General features: G+C 39.8%; 2 protein-coding genes across 2 annotated transcripts in view; both read right to left on the bottom strand.

The window, feature by feature from the left end:
* LOC131023687 (uncharacterized) overlaps positions 1-879 on the bottom strand; it is a 35183-nt gene extending 34304 nt beyond the window's left edge. The window contains exon 1 of the mRNA XM_057953252.1: positions 544-879. Within this exon, the coding sequence (XP_057809235.1) occupies positions 544-561 (18 nt within the window). The 5' untranslated portion in view covers positions 562-879. The remainder of the gene's footprint in view (positions 1-543) is intronic.
* A 14907-nt stretch (positions 880-15786) lies between these two features.
* On the bottom strand, positions 15787-17471 carry LOC131023107 (uncharacterized). Its single transcript, XM_057952651.1, has 3 exons — positions 17040-17471; positions 16509-16799; positions 15787-16029 (listed from the first exon to the last, which is right to left on the bottom strand). The coding sequence occupies exons 1-3, from the start codon at positions 17469-17471 to the stop codon at positions 15787-15789; spliced, it is 966 nt and encodes a 321-aa protein (XP_057808634.1).
* Positions 17472-21950: the final 4479 nt, after the last annotated feature.

Here is a 21950-nt window from a genome sequence, read left to right as displayed (position 1 = left end):
ATTCCACCATTGAGCTCCAATTAACTTGAAGAAGTATTTTGATTTTGAACGTAAATTTAACCACTTGGAGAAGAGAGAATTTACAGAGCATGAAGCCACAAAGATGACTTTTCAGAGACTAGTCAATTTTGTAAGAGATCACCGACTCAATGTAGCAACATTGACTGCTAAAAATAAAAACCAAGAAATTTGTAAAAGTCTTCCTCTTCAAATTATGCAAAGACAAACCCAAATCAAATGAAACATATTACAATCAGTATTCCAATGCTGCAGAATCGACAAGCCTTTTAATTAAGCTGGATGCGATGATCAAGAAATTACTTTTTAGAACACGTCAGCAACAATTTTCAATACTTTGTAATATTTTACAAATAGCAATCCATGTCTAAAGACTGAAAAAATTTAATGCTTTAAATTTTAAATGAATCTGCAGGAATTCTAGCTTCCGTTTCTCAGCAAGCAAACAGAGCGCGCGCATATAACTAACCAAATAAAGCACACATATATCAAGCAGAAACTTAAGAGAGAGAGAGAGAGAGTCACAGGATTGTTGGACTTCATGGTGCATGAAAAAAGCCCAGAAAATATCTCAGAACAAAAAAGGGCCTTGTTTTTTTGTTGTTAGCCCTTTCAACCAATCACCAGACAGCAACGAGTAGTCTTCTGTAACCTCCACGCCACCATAAACAACCCCTCCTTCAACGTTTTAAACGCACGCACATATACACACATATACGTATAGAAGGCGTATGTATTGTATGTATATTGCTTATGTAAGAGAAGACTGTATCATTACCGACAAAACAAAACACAATAGTTCGCAGCCAGACCGACGCCAGGTTGAATGTTTGTTTGAGTTTTTATTTATTTTTAATTTTTATTTCGGTTGTGGCCGAACGTGTATAGATTTATTAATTATTGCGGGAAAAGGTTTTGCGTTAGTCGCTTATGGGCTTCCGCCACGTGGAATACGGCGGGGTCCACTCGTGGTCGTGGATTGGCGTTGATTAATTGTTTAATCATTATACTTCTCTTGGATTAGTATTGGAAAAGGTTTTCCATTCTTGAATAGTGTTAATGTATTATTAGTGGGCACGCACGACAGTGATGTGTAGGGGTGAGCAAAAAATCCGAAACCGAATAGCCGAACCGATCCAAACCGAAATTTTAAAATATGGTTCGGTTTTTTCGGTTTTTCGGTTCGGTTCGGTTTTTGTTTCCATAAAATTTCGGTTTTTCGGTTCGGTTCGGTTCGGATTTTTTAAAACCGAACAAAACCGAAAAACCGAATTATATTTATAATATATATAAAAATATATGTATATATATATATAATATTTTAATTATAATTTTATAATATCTAACTTCTAATATTTTTTAAATTTTATAGATTTTTTTTTTGGAATTTTCGGTTTTTTTTCCGAAAATTTCGGTTTTTTCGGTTTTTTTTCAAAAATTTCGGTTTTCTTCGGATTAATTCGGTTTTTCGGTTCGGTTCGGTTTTAATTATAAAAATTTCGGTTAATTCGGTTCGGTTTGTTCGGTTAATTCGGTTCGGTTCGGTTTTTTTTTTTAAACCGAACTAAAATATGGTTTGGTTTGGTTTTAGCAAAAACCGAACCATATAACCGAATGCTCACCCCTAGTGATGTGCTTCTTTTTCTTCATCACATTCACATACTTATCGGTGATTTACTAAAGGATTAGAATTACGGGATTAGAAGAGACGTTGAATTTTTTTTTGAATTAATACGTAAAACCATCGATTCTCATATAATAAGTATAAAAAATATTTATGTATTTTGTAAAGAAATTATGTATGCAATATATATATATATATATATATATATATATATATATATATATATATAGGGAGAGGTTCAAGAAAGAACCATAAATAAAAAAAGACCGGAGAACCATTTTCAGCCATTCGATCATCAAGATCTACGGTGGATGCATCATCTTGTTGGATGAATGCAGATCCTGGGTTCGAATCTTGAAGGGAGCATTTTATTTTTATTTTTTTAGTGCATTAATTTTAACAGCGAATGCATTAATTTTTACAGTGGATGCATTAGATTTGATGGTTCTCCCGTTCTCACAAATAATGTAGTTCTCTCTAGAACCACACCCTATATATATATATATATATATATATATGGGAGGGCTAGAATAAAAACACTCTTAAGTGTATAAAATATAAATGATTTTCAGCCCTTAGATCATCAAGATCTACGGTTGATTCGTAACCCTGTTGGATGAATTCGTGGTCCAGGGTTCGAATCCCAAAGGTAGCAAAAAATTATTTTTCATAATTCGTAACTATGTTTGATGAATTCGTAACCATGTTGGATAAAATTCGTATATTAAAAAACGTTTATATTTATATTTTAAGAAGTGTTTTTACCGTAGCCCTCCCCTATATATATATATATAGGGATGGGCTAGAATAAAAACACTCTTAAGTGTATAAAATATAAACGTGTCTTAATATACGAATTTTATGTAGAACATGTATGAATTTTTCCAACGGAGTTACGAATTGCGAAAAATAAAATTTTGTTACCTTTGGGATTCGAACTCAGGACCACGAATTCATCCAACAGGGTTACGCGAATCAACCGTAGATCTTGATGATCTAAGGGCTGAAAATCATTTATATTTTATACACTTAAGAGTGTTTTTATTCTAACCCTCCCCTATACATATATATATATATATATATAAGCTCAACTTGAGCCAATTGGAGCCATTTTGACGGGAAATTGTATCATCCTTTTAACCAACATGTATTAATTTTTGATTTATCTGCTGTGTAAATTTTCAAATATTCAGAGGATCTACATCTCCAATACTTTGGCTCCAAGAAATTAATCTATATAAATATCAATTTAATTGTTATAATTCCCACAAATCAAAGGATGCTTTGGCTCCAAGAAATGATCTAATATAAATACCAGTTCAGCCTCACAAGTTCTCATTTATTCGGTCATTCCCATAAATCAGGAGAGAGAAGAGGGAGTAAGATGGTTAATGGTTATGGCCGATCAGTTCGACGGCGACGGCAGTGGATCGGTATTATGAAGAAGTGAAGAGAAATAAACAATGAAAAAGAAGATGTTACTGTAAAGGGAATGTGGCTGGACTGTTGGATTTGTATACTGAAAGCAAGAACGTTTTATGCTTGTATACAATGTTTCCTAAGTTCACTATCTAATCTCCTATCTGATTGTGTTCATGATTGCATATGTATGTTCTTTATCTCTATATAAGTAGATTATATGGTGTGTTGTAGATCACAGAAGACCATATAATTGGAATAACCTTAAGAGATATAATATGATCACAGCCGAAATAACTCTAGGACAAGTTATTGGTTTAGGCTGCAGTATAGATGGAAGTAGTTTGTCTTGGCTACTTGTCTATACAGGTACGTCATTACGTATTGATAGGACCACAGTTTGAGATGTATTCTTCTATCTGACTTAAGTGAAGAATCAAGATCTCGGTGACTTATAAATCTTAATACTAATAAGTATTCAGATATATATATTAATTCGTATATCACTTTGACTTACTATGGGTGAAAGTTATATACTAACTCGAGTACTCTGTATCTTGGGTGATAGCGGTTAATATATGATATTTGATTATCTGTATTAGTACCCGTATCCGGTATAGGATAATGACATCCCCTTAAGGAGCTCAATAAGGTTTATTACGCTAAACCCTGCAGGTTGATTAAGTTCAGGCGTAATAATAAAGTTTGAGTGGTACTGCTTAAGGATTTATAAAGAGATTAATTAATTTAAGCTGTCAGAGCTCTAATTAATTAATGGATGTCAGATATTTTAAATACGGAGATTTAATAAGTCTAAATACAAGCCCCGACTCATCACCGGCAATAAAGAGGTAAGTCAGTATCGGTTCTCTAGTGGAATGAACTGATATTTATAAATTAATTATGGTCTGGGCTGACCATAGATAAATTAATTTATTTGAGGCCCATTTTTATTCCTTGTATCTGGTCCCTGGACTGGCCCAAAGACTCCTAGCCCTAGTATAGAGAGAACACGCCTCCTACATTATTTCTGGCGCCTCCTACGTATTTAATTCTATTAAATACAGCTGTCAGCTCTCAGGAAAATAGACTGATAAAATATTAGGGTTTTTGAGAGAGCTGTGGGGCGCAGGAAAACGTGTGGAGCATTCTCTCTTGGAACTTTCATAGATCGTTGTCCATCCAACGGTGAAAGCTGAGCGGGATACAGTCGAGAAGATCAGAGCTGGAGTCAGATTTTCGTCGGAAACCAAGTTCTGGCAGTCTCCGTAAAACGGCCATAACTTCCTCCACAGAACTCCGATTCAAACGAATCAGGCGGCCACGGAACGCTCTTTCGAAGACGAAGAAGTCGTATTTCTGCACAAAATACGATTGGAGGTCGTTTGAGGGGTCAAACGGAGCGTTGAAGTTGGCTGACCTGTTCAGCGACAGATTGACGAATTCTTCTGAATTCTTCAGGTATTTCTGAACTCCAACGTGCAGCTGTTAAATTCATAGGAGCATGTTAGGATTAATCGTTGTATGATAAATTGATAATAATCCAAGAAACGATCATTGGGCAAACGGAGCATTAATTCAGTTTAATATTCCTTCAATTGGTATCAGAGCCCAAGATTAATTTCTTGGCTCTATTATTAATTTATGTACGATTAATAATGTGCGTTGTTTTTACTGCTGTTGTTCTTCGTGATTCGTTGATTCGTGGAATACGTCGTTGGACGTTGTAATCATTTTTCACCACGAGAAAATCCGTGGTTAGATTAGGTTTTCAATTGTATTTGTTTTTCTGCTGTAAATCTGTAAAACTGAAGAACGAAACGAGGATGACGACGAATCAACGACGAGGAAGGTGTAAGGAGGTTGCCACGGACACGGTGTGGCACGGGCAGCCGCGGCGCCGAGGGCCGCGCGCGCACGGGCGCTTCGGCACCGTGCGCTGCGCGCGCCTGGTCAGGCGGACTGCGCTGCTGCGTGCTGCTGTCACCGAGGTTGCTGGTCCGTGGCGAGGCGTGGCGAGGCGAGGCGTTCGTGACCGGGAGCGAGGGGCTGCGGGCGCCGAGGGGCAGCGCGCGCGCGGGTGCGTGCACACCGTGCGCAGCGCGCCCAGATCAGCGACCGCGCGGCCGCTGCTGTTCTCTGGTCGGTCTGGACGCTGAAGGCAAGGTGGGCAAGTGCTGGGCGAGGGCTGGAAGCCACCGGCAGGGGCGGTGCGCGCCCGGGGCCGCGCCTGCGCGCTTTGCGCGCTGCGCGCCCAGCGGGCGGCGCACTGCCGCTGCTGCTGTCCACGCCGAGGGGCCTGCTGCTGCTGCTGTCGCCGTGCGCCGAGTGCTGCTGCTTGAGTCGGCGAGGGGCGAGGGCTGGGCGTGCTGGGGCCGTGCGCACGCGTGCCTGCCGGCTGCGTGCAGCGCGCCCAGCGCCGCACTGCTCGGCCGTCTGCCCGACTGCTGCTGCGCGCGCTGGTTTACCCACGCCGGGGACGCGCTGCTGCCGAGGCTTGTGCTGCCGGAGCCGAGCACGAGGAGGAGACCGGCGGCGGGGCAGCCGCCGCTGTGGACTGCTGCTGCTGGCTGGAGGCGGCGGCGCCTAGGGTTTTCCAAACCCTAGGTGGCCGATTGTTTCAACCTAGGGGGCCCAAACCCTATTTTCAAAGACGGGCCTGATGAAGCTGTTCGGGTCGAGTTTTACGTTTTTGAGCCTTTTCTTTTCTGTTTTAAATGTAATAGATTAGAAATTGGGGTTCCACGAATGGGTCACGAAGAACTTTATTGTTTTAAATCTGTTCTTTGCATGTCGTGGTGTTAATCCTTTATGCTCGTTGCATGTTGTTTTTGTCTTTGCTTGTTAATATGTGTTTATTAACTGCGCTTAGACAAACATGCTAGGTTTATCATTTTCTTAAGCATGTTTTAGAATTCTGCTAGCATGTTTTACATGTTGCGTTCTAGATGAGCATGTTTAGGATTATGTGTTGAGCATGATCAAACCTTTTGAAAGAAAAAAGACTAAGCTGTATTAATAATTTTATAGATGATTAAAAATTGTTTAGATTGCCACAAGCGGCCTCTAGACAAAGTGATTGACGATGTGAGTAAACGTCCACACAGCGTGGCTTACTTCATGTTTGTTCTTTCATAAGTTTGTCAGATGAGGTTTCTATAAAAATATTTAAATCCATCAAAGTAGTGGGAGTTATGCAGTAAACGTCCACACAACGTGGCTTACTCGTATAATTTTTCACGAGTACTTTAGAGGATGGAATTAAATAAGATAACTAAGAAATTAAATTGAATGCGACATGGTCCGAGTGAGTATGTCAAATTCAAGAATTTAATTTCAAAGTTAAATTGTGGTTATTTCTTATTAATTTTTATTCTTAAAATTATGTAGACCTCCACATGCGGTCTCTAGACAAAGTGATTAGCAATGTGAGTAAACGTCCACCCAACGTGGCTTACTTCATATTTGTTTCTCATAAGTTTGTCAGAAGAGGTTTCTATAAAAATATTTAATCCATTGAAGTAGTGGGAGTTATGCAGTAAACGTCCACCCAACGTGGCTTACTTGTGTAATTTTCACAAGTACTTTGGAGAATGGAATTAAATAAGATAACCAAGAAAATTAAATTGAAAGCGGCATGGTCCGAGTGAGTATGCTAATTTCGAGAATTTAATTTTCAAGGTTAAAATGTGATCATTGCTTAGATATCATATCAAGTACAATGTACAACTCCCAAAGGAGTCCCTTCTTGATGATGATATGGTCTAGTTAAGGTGCCAACTATTAATTTCCTTTGTCAAAAGGTTAAGTTGACATGGATGGAAATTAAATGACTAGGTAAATAGTCTGGTTAAGGAGTTCGTGTGTAAACGTCCACCCAACGTGGCTTGCACATGGGATTCTTTGAGCCGTTGGAGGTTTCATTAATATTGTTTTATCAAAAGGTTACAATATTATTGTTACGAATTATGTGTTTTATGTTCGTTACTTTCAGATATGTCTATGTCTCCTGTTTCTTTATTCTTGCACAAAGTCTTTTAACCGGTCCACATATATAAAATGGAAACGCAGTTTTGGTTTTTTATCTTTATCACAAACTAACACAATTTTTGTGTTGCTTACTACTCCACGTTCTATTGGTCCGAATAATGAGTCAACTGATGAGAAAAATGAATTACATAAAAGGTGACATAAGGCGAATAATGTGGCTATATGCTATATTATGAGTATAATGTCACAAACCTTGTAGCTCCAACATCAGGGCATGGACGATGCTATTAGCATCATGCTGAATCTCAAGAAAGTGTTCGGAGAGTCGGACTGAGCTGCTCATTTAAATTTGATGAGAGTAATCTTGTTATTTTTATGAGTGAGCACAGCTCAATGCACGAGCATGTCATGCAAATTTTGACGGACTTGACTTGCTCAGTGGGAGTATCGACGGTGAGGCAAAAGTCGATGTTATCCTGAACTCTCTTCCCAAGTCTTTTAATTAAGAACTTCCGCCTCAACGCTGTTATGAGCAAGAAAGTTAATACTCTTTTTGAGTTGTTGAATGCTCTAGTTACGGCTAAGGAAGTTGTGGGAAAGAGATGTGCAAGAACTTGTTATTGCCAAAGGAGAGCCATCTTCTTCGTCGAATGACGGGAAGAAGAAGGGTCCAAGGGGCAAGAAAGACAAGGGAAATAGTGGGAGTAGTGGTGTGATAAGATTGAGTATTGGAAATTTCTTCTTTCAATACTCAAGGCAAAGGGTTAAGGTACTTCACTTGCTATAGTAACTGAGACATGTCAGCTCGTTTTCTACTCAGTTGTGAGTAGTGGATAACGAGAGAAACTGATAATGATTGTTGCACCTTGCATGGCTTTTAGGCTGACAAGGAAGCTGAGAAGTGATGAGATGATTGTCTTCATAGGCAACGTGACTAGAGTCGCAGTTGTTGCAATTGAAGCCTTGTCTTTAAGTTCTAAAGACATAGTTTAGTTTTTGAGAGTTCCTTATCATGTTCCAAAATTTTGAATAGATGGATCTTATGTCATTTTTGATAGTGGTGTTTCAATCATAAGAAATGACAAAGTTGTCTATTCTGGTATTTTGAACATCTCTCTTCATACTATAACTTGTCTATAAAATACCTTTATATTGCATTTACATCATCGAACAAAAGAAAGAGAAAAGTTAAGGCTAATCTCTCATGAGGATCTTACACATATATTGATACCCTATATTAGGTCACATCTATCTTAACAGGATCCAAAGGCTCTTGTCTAAATAGTACATTGGATTCAGTCCAGGTTGTACCATTTGGAACCTGCGAATCCTGTATAGAGGAAAAGATGGAGACCGGGTCATTCATGACAAAGGGGATAAAAGGCCAATAATGTGTTAGGAATGATCTTTTCTGATTCATTATCAGAGTTTGGGATTCCAACCCAGTTTACTACACCGTGTAATCCCTATATAAGATGGTGTAGTGGAGAGAAGAAATAGGTCACTCTTGGATAAATATGTTTGATGATGAGTTATGCATCTTTGCAATTAGTTCTAAAGAATCAGAAGGTGGTTATTAGCAATGACACACGATTATTAGAAGTGGACTATGGGAATAATCACTAATCCAAGTCAGATAGTGTGCTTCAAGAAATTGAAGACATTAGACAGGCGATTCCATCACCCAAGCCAAGTGTGCAAGAGTTTTGTACCACAAGACACTGCACGCACTGTTGACACACATGTGCCACCACAGATCCATTGTAGTGGGAGGGTTGTGGGATAACCCGATCGATTTATGTTCTTGGGAGAATCTTTGGATTCAGTCCCTGGTAGTGAATATAAGAGAATCGACCCAGATATCTACTTGGAATTAGCGGGAGACGAGAATGTAGATTCTTGGCACACCTCAATGGAGCAATCCATTAAGAATATGGGTGTATACTAGAAAATCTTGCTACCAGGAGGCAGTCATGCCTTAGGTTGTAAGTGAGTATACAAGGTAATGACAGACCCGAATAAGCAAGGTCGTAGCTTCCGAAGCTAGACTGGCGGCGAAAGGTTATGCCCAGTGTAAGGGTATAGGTTATGATGATATTTTCGCCAGTGCCATGCTCAGAACATTCGGATCATTTTACCCATAGCAGCTCACTTAAACCATCGAGGTTACGTGAGAGAGGGAGAGAAGCATCTCGTGTCAATCGCTCTCGTGTCATCGGTGATGTGGTTTATCTTGCATTTTATGTAGATAATATCCTCCTAATTGGCGACAATATGGAGCTATTGTCAAGACATAAAGTAATGGTTATCCGAACAGTCTCATATGAAAGACTAAGGAGGTACAAGTATACATCTTTGTGATCAAAGTTATAAGGGATCACTAGAAAAGGATGTTGGGCTTATCTCGAGTGTCTTACATTGATACTGAGAATACTCGTTGTAGTATGAATACCGCCAAGAAAGGATTGCTACCTTTTAGATATGGCGTTCCTTTATCTATAAAGACTATGTCTTAAGATGCCTTTTAAGGTTGAGGAAATGAAGGCAGTATTCTACGTTTCCGCAGTAGATAGCTTCATGTATGGATTACTATGTACGAGATCTTATATTTGCTATGCAGTTAGCATGATTGTAAGATATCTGTATATTCCTAGTTAAGGATACTGAACTGTGGTAAAATTATATTCTCAAGTCCATGACTAGAGAATAAGGATAGTTTACCAGTTAGACAGTTTAGTTCCTTTTTGGATTGTATGATTTCGGATTTCCAGGCTGACCGGAACAAAGAATAATTACCTCGAGCTATGTGTTTTCCTTGGGAGGTAAAACCTTTTGGTTTGACCACTACCTCCAGGGTCTAAGAGTGATTCCTAGTTTGCGTGAGAGCATCACCTTCGTGGTACCTCAAGTGCAGTTGCAAACTCTAAGGAATCCAAGAACCACAAGGGGCTAAACACATGGAGAGTAAGTACCAAGTTATACGATTATTCGTAAATCGAGGTTTTTGTGCTCAAAGAATAAATTCTCACATATTGGAGAAACCTACTGATCTTTCACAAAAGGCTTATCGCAAATGGTCATTGAAAGATGGGAATGCGATTGATGCCAGATTGATGACACCCACTTAGGAAACTTTAAGTATAAGTGGGAGAAGTGTTAGGTGATTGGTAAATAGACGCATTGTATACTAAAAGTTTGCTTTAGTATAAGTGGGAGATTGTTGGATTTGTATACTGAAAGCAAGAACGTTTTATGCTTGTATACAATGTTTCCTAAGTTCACTATCTAATCTCCTATCTGATTGTGTTCATGATTGCATATGTATGTTCTTTATCTCTATATAAGTAGATTATATGGTGTGTTGTAGATCACAGAAGACCATATAATTGGAATAACCTTAAGAGATATAATATGATCACAGCCGAAATAACTCTAGGACAAGTTATTGGTTTAGGCTGCAGTATAGATGGAAGTAGTTTGTCTTGGCTACTTGTCTATACTGGTACGTCATTACGTATTGATAGGACCACAGTTTGAGATGTATTCTTCTATCTGACTTAAGTGAAGAATCAAGATCTCGGTGACTTATAAATCTTAATACTAATAAGTATTCAGATATATATATTAATTCGTATATCACTTTGACTTACTATGGGTGAAAGTTATATACTAACTCGAGTACTCTGTATCTTGGGTGATAGCGGTTAATATATGATATTTGATTATCTGTATTAGTACCCGTATCCGGTATATGATAATGACATCCCCTTAAGGAGCTCAATAAGGTTTATTACGCTAAACCCTGCAGGTTGATTAAGTTCAGGCGTAATAATAAAGTTTGAGTGGTACTGCTTAAGGATTTATAAAGAGATTAATTAATTTAAGCTGTCAGAGCTCTAATTAATTAATGGATGTCGGATATTTTAAATACGGAGATTTAATAAGTGTAAATACAAGCCCCGACTCATCACCGGCAATAAAGGGGTAAGTCAGTATCGGTTCTCTAGTGGAATGAACTGATATTTATAAATTAATTATGGTCTGGGCTGACCATAGATAAATTAATTTATTTGAGGCCCATCTTTATTCCTTGTATCTGGTCCCTGGACTGGCCCAAAGACTCCTAGCCCTAGTATAGAGAAAACACGCCTCCTACATTATTTCTGGCGCCTCCTACGTATTTAATTCTATTAAATACAGCTGTCAGCTCTCAGGAAAATAGACTGATAAAATATTAGGGTTTTTGAGAGAGCTGTGGGGCGCAGGAAAACGTGTGGAGCATTCTCTCTTGGGACTTTCATAGATCGTTGTCCATCCAACGGTGAAAGCTGAGCGGGATACAGTCGAGAAGATCAGAGCTGGAGTCAGATTTTCGCCGGAAACCAAGTTCTGGCAGTCTCCGTAAAACGGCATAACTTCCTCCACAGACCTCCGATTCAGACGAATCAGGCGGCCACGGAAAGCTCTTTCGAAGACGAAGAAGTCGTATTTCTGCACAAAATACGATTGGAGGTCGTTTGAGGGGTCAAACGGAGCGTTGAAGTTGGCTGACCTGTTCAGCGACAGATTGACGAATTCTTCTGAATTCTTCAGGTTTTTCTGAACTCCAACGTGCAGCTGTTAAATTCATAGGAGCATGTTAGGATTAATCGTTGTATGATAAATTGATAATAATCCAAGAAACGATCATCGGGCAAACAGAGCATTAATTCAGTTTAATATTCCTTCAGGACGGCGCTGACGGGCACCGCCTGCGCCACAACGGCCGATGAGGAGAGAGAAAAGTGGCAGTGGCGACAGGGGTGGCTGCTGCCCGTTCTGATAAGAGAGCGAGGGAGATGGATGGAAGGCGACGCCGGATCTGGAGAACAAAGGCAGACGGCGAGGAAGGGTGGATTTCGGTGAGGTGACGAGAGAGTGATGGTCAGAGAGGGAGAGATGTCGGGGGCAGATAAAGAGAGACACCGATTCTGGCAAGAGAGAGAATGAATAAGCTCTCTCTGCTTTACAAGAGAGAAAATGAAGAAATTGAAAAAGGAATAGAGAGAATATGAGATGAGATGCGGTGTTACTTTACAATTAAAATTAGGGTAGTTCAAGTTGTACTCCATTTGCCTTTCAAAAAAGTTGTACTGCATTAGCTCAAAAAAAATTGTACTGCAATTTGTATTCTTTTTATCATCATTTTATATTTTTTTAATTAGTTTTGTTTGCCTTTGAAACTAATTGATCTTTTTAAAACATGAGAAATTGGTTTAATTAAATTTAGTTCGAGCTTCTTATTTCTTTAACGTAATAACTTGAGCCTTATATTTCAAATATTTTAATTCAATTAAAATTCCAAAATTACTTGGGTTTATATTTCAAATATTTTAATTCAATTAAGATTCCAAAATTACCATATTATAGATGGATTGCTGCTTTTAATATATATATATATATATATATATATATATATATATATATAGGGTTCTTATAGTATCCAAGCTTATGGTAGATCCGTAGGACCAATTCTTGACCACATGATTTGGATAAGAGGTGCATTGAGATTGTGACACGTGGCAAGAAGCTTCAAGGCAATTCAAAATAAAAATCTGGGCAGGGGTAAAATCGGAAAATATTTTCGTATATTAAATATATATATATATATATATATTTTATATTCTCAAAATATTCATATTTTAGATGCATAAAGGTTCAAACTAAGATGCATACAATTTCATATAAAAATGCATAAGATTTCACCCCATCCCAATCCCACCCCACCCCACCCCTGCCCAAACCCTAAATACTAAAACCCAAACCATAAAATAAATACTAAACACTAAAACCGTATGCTAGGATTGTTATATTTTAAATTTGTATTTTTTTTCCAAGCATGAAATTTGTATGAGTTTTTAGAGCATGATTATTTAAATTCGTGAAGTTTGGGACGTTGCATGATGAATATTTTTGCGTATATGTGTTCTACGATATCACTTGAGCATGCTAGTTTAATTTAGAAATTTTTGAGAAATGTTAGAAAATGGAAGAATGAGGACCGAATGTTTAGATGAGCATGAGTAGGTTATTGAGCTTTTTGAGTTTAGAGTGTGAAATTCAGCTCTGTCGAGTTGGTTAGCTCTGGCGTGCGAATTTCAGCTCTGTCGAGTTTGTCATCTCTGTTAAGTTGGTCAGCTCTGGCGTGTGAATTTAAGCTCTGTCGAGTTTGTCAGCTCTGGCTGCGGAATTCAGCTCTGTGAGTTTCAGCTCTGTCGAGTTTGTCAGCTCTGGCTGCGAAATTCAGCTCTGTCGAATTGGTCAGCTCTGGCGTGTGAATTTCAGCTCTGGCGTGTTTGTCAGCTCTTGCTGCGGAATTAAGCTCTGTCGAGCTTGGTCAGCTCTAGAGTGTGAATTTTAAGCTCTGTCGAGTTTTGTCAGCTCTGGCTTCCTTGTCCGCTCTGGGAAGTGTTGCTAGTGCAGGCGAGGGAATGTCAGCGCTGGCGGTCAAGTCAGCGCTGGCAAGACAGTAGAGTTAAAATTGTTAAGTTATATTTTCTTATTTGAGTTTAGTTTTATAAATGAGTTTTCTTTTATAACGACCCTTCTTCTCATCGATTCTTCATAACGATGAAGGTCCATTTGGGAAGTAACGACTTGAGGGAGAGAGTGACGTTACCTGTTTATAGAGACGCAACGAGGTGGGCTTTTCTACGCTAAAATAAAGATGTTTATGCGTTTTATATATTGATTTATGATTGAACTGAAAATCTATTTTGAAGTTATTGCATTGCCAAAATATTTGAGATTTTAGTATGTTATCTATCTGTCTGAGCATAATGATATCGGTTCTACGCGAGGTAGAATTAGTGTACACGGTAATAGTGAGTCAGCTTTCAGGTTGGCCGATTACAGTGCTGCAGAGGGAGGCCTCCCTCTCAGTACATGAGTTAACAGATATGGTACTTACTTGAGAACATACACTGGCCAGTCAACTTTGAGAAATGAAAATGAGTTTAGCGAACATAAGGCTTTTTAGATAAATCCCTTATGTTTTGCATGAGAATGACAATGACAATGACAATATTTATAGCTTTATAAGCATGAGATGTTTGGCATGTGTTCATTGAGTGCTTTGTACTCAGCCCTGCATATGTTTTCTAAATGTGTAGGTTGAGCCGATGTGATTATGGTGCTGCAATGAGCGGAGTCTCCAGGGTTGTTAATAAATAAAGTTAACCTGTCTAGAATATATCTTCATACATATGTCTAGCTATTTTTCGCTGCAAAATACTTTTGATGTTATATATGTTATGTCGTACTTTGTATTTTAAGAGCATGGTTTCCTATGATGTATAACTTGAATTAATGTTTTTAATTAAGTTTTTATGTTGTCTTTCATAGACTGTTTAAATGAGTATTAATGAGAAATTATGACGAGTTTTCTTAACTTGAGTAAATTTTACGGTTCCAAATGACGCCCCTTTCTTCCCCTTATTCTTTAATCCCATCCCTAGTCGTATATCACTCGACTTAACTATCCTTAGTTAAGGCGGGCTGCGACACACATCAATGCTAGTCTGGATAGTAGCCATAAAAGGCCGGCCAAGCAGAACAAGATGGTCGTTCTCTCCTCTAATGCCTTTTCCTACATCGAGCACCATAAAATTTGCCAGCACTTTGATTCCTCTCACCGTGACTTCGACATCCTCCAAAAGTCCACGTGGGCTACTTATAGCACCGTCAGCTAGCTGAAGTCTCATCTCAGTGCACTTCAAGCGTATCATCATTCCTGTCCAACTTCTGAAAAATATCAAACGGCATCAAATTGACTGCCGCACCCAAATCTAGCATGCCCGAGACCTCTCCAACTCTACCCAAACCAATACCAAAGATGAAGCTGCCTGGGTCTCCTTGCTTCGGTAGTGGTTGGGTTGGATCAACTATCACTGGTGGCAGGGGCGGGCTGGGACTTTGGATAGCTTTCGGTGGTCGATATGGCGTAGTGGACTTGTGAAGTTTCAGCTCTGGCCGCCTTATCAGCTCTGGCATCCTTTTTAGCTCTGGCTGCCTTATCAGCTCTGGCGCCCTTGTCTGCTCTGGTAACCTAGTCTGCTCTGGTACCCTGGTCTTCTCTGGCACCCTTGTCTGCTCTGGTACCCTAGTCTGCTCTGGTACCCTTATCAGCTCTGGTACCCTAGTCTGCTCTGGTACCCCTATCTGCTCTGGCGGTGTTCTCTACACTGGCAGAGCAGTAATAGCTAGAGCCTGATGAGCCTGCAAAGGTTGACCATGAAGTTTCCCGAGCTGCTGCTGCAGCTGGTTCAGAGTTCCCGACAGCTGCCCCACTGTAGTCTCAAGGCGTTTGATAGTAGCTGACTGAGACTCTATGTTTTGCTTGGTCATCTCCATGAAAGATTGTATAGTGTCCTCGAAGGATGACTTCTGGGGTTGAACCTGCTTTTGATAATGTGGAGCATTCTGGAATTGTTGAGCAGGTTGAAAATTCATTGCTGCTGATACCTCGGTGGATATTGAGGGGAAAAGTTTTGTTGCGGTGTATAAGGCTGCTGACGTCTCCATCCGCTATTGAAGTTTTGTTGGCCTTGATTATAAGCTTGCCCAAATTGCGGTTTGCTCTGAAATCCTTGCGCCGCATAAACTTCAGCTGCACCCTCTGGAGTAAAATCGCCCATTCTGTTGCATTGATTAACTCCGTGGCTAAAATCACCACAGATTCCACAAGGTTCTATGCTCTACGCAGGGACAGGCGGGGTTTCCATCTTGCTCATCTTGAGCTGCTGTAGTTCTCTCATAAGTGAAGCTAACTGTTTCTGCAGATCGCCGGTCTGTGATACTGCGCTGGCCTCAACCTTCTTTCCACGGACTGATTTCTGTTGGGAACTCTCAGCTAAGGTTTTGAATATTCCCTTTAGCTCGTCTACAGTTTTCCTAGCTATGTTCCCTCCTACGGTGCTGTCCACCATGAATTGGGCAATCTGCACTAGCCCGTCATAGAAAAATTACATCAACATTACAGAGGTCAGTTGATGTTGCGGGCACAGGCGAAGGAGTTCTTGAAATCTCTCCCAAGTCTCATGAAAGGGCTCGTCCGTTCCTTGCATGAAATTTATTATTTGAGCTCTGATCTCCTTTGTTTTGTGATTCGGGTAGTATTTCAGCATGAACTTCTTACAAGCTTCCCCCCAAGTGGTTATGGAGTTGGGCGGCAGAGATAGCAGCCACGTTCGCGCCCTATCCTTAAGTCTGGAATAGCTAGATCCTGATGAGCTCTGGCGCCATTATCAGCTCCGACGCTCTTCTCAGCTCTGGAATACTTTTCAGCTCTGGCGGTGATGTCTGCTTCTGGGAGAGCAGTAATAGCTAGAGCCTGATGAGCTTGTAAAGGCTGGCCATAAAGTTTCCCGGGCTGCTGCTACTACTGAATTTGGTTCAAAGTGCCGGAAAGTTGGCCAACAGTCATTTCAAGGCGCTTTATCGTAGCTGACTGAGACTCCATATTTTGCTTGGTCATCTCCAAGTTTTGCTTGGTCATCTCCATAAACGACTGCATAGTATCTTCTAAGGATGACTTCTGGGGCTGAATATATTTCTGAAACTGTGGAGCATTCTGAAATTGTTGATTGGGCTGAAAATTCGCTTGCTGCTGATACCTCGGAGGATATTGTTGAGAGAAGTTTGGCTGCGGTGCATAAGGCTGCTGACCTCTCCATCTGCTATTGAAGTTCTGCTGGCCTTGATTATAACTCTGCCCATATTGTGGTCTACTTTGAAAGCCTTGCGCAGAATGAACTTAAGCTTGACCTACTGGCGTGTATTTTCCCATTCTATTGCATTCATTAATTCCATGGCTAAAATCACCACGGATTCCACAAGGCTATGCGCTCTGCTCAGGGACAAGAGGAGTTTCCGCGTTGCTCATCTTGAGCTGCTGTACTTCTCTCACAAGTGTGGCCAACTATTTTTGCAGCTCGCGAGTCTGTGCTACTGCGCTGGCTTCAACCCGGCGTCCACAGGTTGATTTTTGCTGAGAACTCTCTGCCAGAGTCTGGAAAATCTCGTTCAGCTCTGCAGCTGTCTTTCTAGCTATGTTCCCACCTGCAGTGCTGTCCACCATAAATTGAGCAGTTTGAATCAGCCCGTCATAGAAGAATTGCATCAACATTACATTGGTCAGTTGATGTTGCGGGCACTGGCGGAGAAGTTCCTGAAATCTATCCCAAGCCTCATGAAAAGGCTTATCTGCTCCTTGTGTGAAATCTATAATCTTAACACGAAGTTCCTGCGTCTTATGATTTGGATAATATTTGAGTATAAACTTCTCGCAAGCTTCACTCCAATTATTGATCGAATTTGGCAGCAGAGACAACAGCCAACTCCGTGCTCTATCCTTTAGCGCATATTGGAAGCACTTCAACATTAATTGATCCTCTGTGATGTTGAGGAGCGGGAACGTCTGCACTTAGGTACAGAAATCTCTAACAAAATTCGGCGCATCTTCATTCGGCAGCCCATAGTACAGCGGCAGAAGGTTGGCATCATTGGGCTTTAATATGTAGTTGCGGACTGCAGTGGGTAGAACTATGGCAGAGCTTGTGGCTTCAATTATGGGTCGCGAAAAATCGCCCATCTACTGTGGATTATTCTGCGCCTTCTCCTTTTACTCCTTGTCTTTGTTCTGGTCTGAACAGTCAACAGAGTCAGGGTCTGCTTCCTCCTTTCTTTCTTTCTGTTCTACGGTCTGCTCTGGAAAGTCAGAGTCAGAGTCAGACCCAGAACCAGCGCCAGAGTATAAACCGTCTGCTCTGGCACGCTTCTTTTCCTCAGAGTCAGAATCAGAATCGTCTGCTCTATCACGCGCCTTTTCGTCAGAACCAGACTCAGAATCGTCTGCTTTGTCGTTCGGAAAACAATTCCTTGATGTTCTGTCTAAGCACACCACTGGTCCGATTAATGTTATCGACGTAGGGCGCCAATTCCTAATTTAAGCTTCGGCGATCCTGCATGCACAACACTAACACACGGATCAAACGCACCGGCGGGAGACAAAAACAAGAAAAAGCAAAAAAAACAAATCAAGTAAAAACAGAAAGTAAAGTAACACAATTAAAAAGCCTAAAACCTTCCCCGACAACGGTGCCAAAATTTGACTGAACCTAAACACCTCTAGATTGACTTGCAATAGGACAATGACACTCTAGCAATGGTAAGTTGACCCTAGTCGTCTCTCAAGGAAGATCTTAATTATGTCACAACGAAAGCAATAAACTTTGATTATTAAGCTAAGACTTGTAATTAAAACTTAATTTAAAATTGAACTTAGAATTAACTAGGCGAAAAATAACAAAACGTAAAAACTCATGCATAAAGAAACCATTAAACCCTAGGCAGAAATAAACGATTAAAGTAAAGGCAACTAAGAATTTAAATAACTTAAATTAAAGCTTCTAATCTAATGGACATAAACTAAATTGCATAATTTAAAGCAAAGCATAAACATAACGAAATTGCATAATTGAAAGCCAAACGTAAACATAATGAGCAAACGAATTAAAGTAAATACGAAATACCATAAACTTTTTGAGGATGCAATCACTATCACTTGATTACAACTTCAATCGGAAACTAAAGCAAAACTAAACTTGAAAGTAAACAAAAATCTCGAAAACTTGAAAAACCCTAACGTATTTGGTTGCCTTGACAGAAGCTTAATTCTCAAAGATGGAAACAAAAGATTAGGGCAAAGGATGATTATTACATGAACATTAAGGCCCTATTCGTAGACTTTCTTTCAACCCTAATGCTGATCAAAAAGGCCTTGCAAAACTGGGCTTTAAAGATAAACATCAAGCAGCGTGCGCGCACAAGAGACTTCAGGATAACTTGCTCGGCAAGTCTTAGCAGCTCTGGCATCTTGGCAGAACTGGAAAATCATGACAGATCTGGCGAGTATGGGAGAGCTGGAAGTAAGCTCTGGATAAGTAGTCAGCTCTGGAATTGTGTTGACTTTGGCGAGTGAAGTCCGCTCTGGTGACTGAGCTTCAGCTCTGTCGAGTTCTAGCTCTACTCTGGCAAATAAGTTCTGCTCTAGAGATGGTGAGCTCTGACTATAGAAGTCAACTCTGGCTATGGCATTTCAGCTCTGTCGAGCGTGGTCAGTTCTGGCGCGGGATTATCAGCTCTGCTTTGGCGCGGGCTTTTCAGCTCTGGGCACCAGTTTGCGCCAGAATACGCAATTCTGATCCAAAATCTCCAGAATATCATTCTTTCTCCTATTTTATAAAAATCTCCTACAAAGCATAAAACAGACTCATAAACGCACCAACTTCCAGAAAATTAAGCTCAAATATAGCACAATCAAACCCCCAAAATAAGAACAATTAAGCATAAATCAACATGAAGGCAATAAACTTTGATTATTAAACTAAGACTTGTAATTAACAACTCAATTTAAAACCGAACTTAGAATTAACTAGGCGGAAAAGAACAAAACGTAAAAACTCATGCATAAAGAAACCATTAAACCCTAGGCAGAAATAAACTATTAAAGTAAAGGCTACTTGAATTTAAACGCTACTAGGCTAAGAATTTAAATACTTGTAAATAAAAGCTTCTAATCTAATTGACATAAACTAAATTGCATAATTTAAAGCAAAGCATAAACATAACGAAGTTGCATAATTGAAAGCTAAACGTAAACGTAATGAAGCAAATGAATTAAAGTAATACGAAATACCATAAACTTCTTGAGGATGCAATCACTGTCACTTGATTACAACTTCAATCAGAAACTAAAGCAAACTAAACTTGAAAGTAAACTAGAACAAAACTCTCGAAAACTTGAAGAACTAAGAAAACTTGAAAAACCCTAAGTGTTTTGGTTGCCTAAACGGAAGATTAATTCTCAAAGGCGGAAGCAAAATATTAGGGCAAAAGATGCTTATTACATGAACATTAAGGTCCTATTTATAGACTTTCTTTCAACCCTAATGCTGATCAAAAAGGCCTTGCAAAACTGGGCTTTAAAAATAAGCATCAAGCAGCGTGCGCGCACAGGGGATTTCAGGATAACTTGCTCGGCAAGTCTTGGTAGCTCTGGCGTCTTGGCAGAGCTGGAAAATCATGGCATGTTAGGTCCGGAGGGTCTCGAATAGGTGTATGGGGGGGGAGGGGAAATACACCTATAGGCTATTTTTAATGAAGATCTCAATATAGAGATCAAAACGAAACTTTAAACACAAACTCAGACACCCGTTTACTAAAGAGAGATTTGACCAAAATAGGGTTGACGACTGATACTGAAAGACTCTTCAGTAAGGAGTTATCAGTTAAGTCACAAGAACTTAACTAATGTACGTAAGGCTTCAGTCGAGTTTGATAAACAGAGATGTTATAAATCTTACTGACTATCAGAAGATAGATTAGTCAAACTGATAACACACGCAGCGGAAATCTTTTATTTCGCAATAGCCGTTTGGGTTGAGCACGTTGTTAGTCTTAAGTTCTTCTTTGCTATTAATCAGTTTTCAGTTTATGAAAGGAAGAGCACAAGTAACATTTTAAATACTGAAAGCTGTAAATAACACAGAGATTTTTATGTGGTTCGGAAAACACTTCCTACATCCATGGTCGGTTGATTAGACCAACAACTTCACTCTGCAAGTGCTTACGGGTGCACTGCAAACCGATGCTAGTGCTTACGGGTGCACAACAAACCGAACCGTGTGCTTACGGGTGCACACAACCGAAACAACTGAAGATCCAATCTTCAGTACCAACACACCTTGTTGGATTTCTCACTCCTAGCACGAACTGGCACTAGGACCTCACGGAGACAGAGTACCTTCCTGAACTCCTTTGCAACTCAAACACTTGATTCTATCGGTCGAAGGGAGGTTTGAAATCTTGCCAACTGAACTTCAAGGAACAAGTTCTTTGGAGTTAGTTTGACCTAGGCTTTGGATAAACAAGGTTTGCCTAAGGTCTAAGAGAATTTATGTAATCAGCAGTAATTGATTTTTGGCTTTGGAATTCTCTTCTTCGATTCAAGCTTTGGAGATTTTAAGCTTTTGGCCGAGAAACAATTTTGGCAGAGTTTCAGCTTATGTTGTTGAATCGGTGAAGATTGAAGTGATCCTCGAGCGCTACTTATAGGAGAAGTCTTGAATAGATCCGTTGGCGGAGAAGGTCTTCAAGATTTCTTCCGTTAGAGAGTAATTTGAACTTGGGCTGAGTCTTCAATCTTCGAGGTTCCTTGTTTCGTAAGAACGGCTATGTTGAAGAGCAGGAGATGCGATGTCTTTGATAAAGTAGTCACCAAATAGGAATGACCTCTGCAGAGAAATGACGATCCTGAGATCTCTGCATTTAATGCGGCTGTACTTCTGGAGTATGTGGCTTCCTTTGAACGTTGGAGGTTCAGTCCGAGGAAGAATGTTTAACTGATACTTGACTTTAGTATCAGTCCGCTAATTCCACGTGGCTCGCACTAAGTAATCAGTTCTAGACTGATTCTTAGACTGATTCTTCAACTGCTGCTTCAGTCGGTATCTTCAGTCTTTAGTCTTCAGTCCTTCGTTCTTCAGTCTTCAGTCTTCAAAACAGCAACTAAACTAGAAAAAGAACTCTAACACTTGAGTTCGAGCAGTTCTAGTCTATTACAAATGAAACTTATGGATTTTGGTATCATCAAAACAAGGATTAGGATATTCCATTAAGTTCCCAACAATTTCGCCCTTTTTGATGATGCCAAAACCACACAACAGTTCTAGGCAAGAAAAAGACTGAACTCAAAGAACAAGTTCTAAAATAGGGTGAATACTATTCCCCCTTAACAATAGAACCTAAAACTTGTACTTAGAGAAAGAACACAACAGTTCAAACACAGAACGAAGAGAAG

Source organism: Salvia miltiorrhiza, chromosome 4, assembly GCF_028751815.1.
Source record: "Salvia miltiorrhiza cultivar Shanhuang (shh) chromosome 4, IMPLAD_Smil_shh, whole genome shotgun sequence".
NCBI lineage: Eukaryota > Viridiplantae > Streptophyta > Magnoliopsida > Lamiales > Lamiaceae > Salvia > Salvia miltiorrhiza.
The sequence above is the reverse complement of the archived record's forward strand: the minus strand, read 5'-3'. Positions and strand labels throughout refer to the sequence as shown.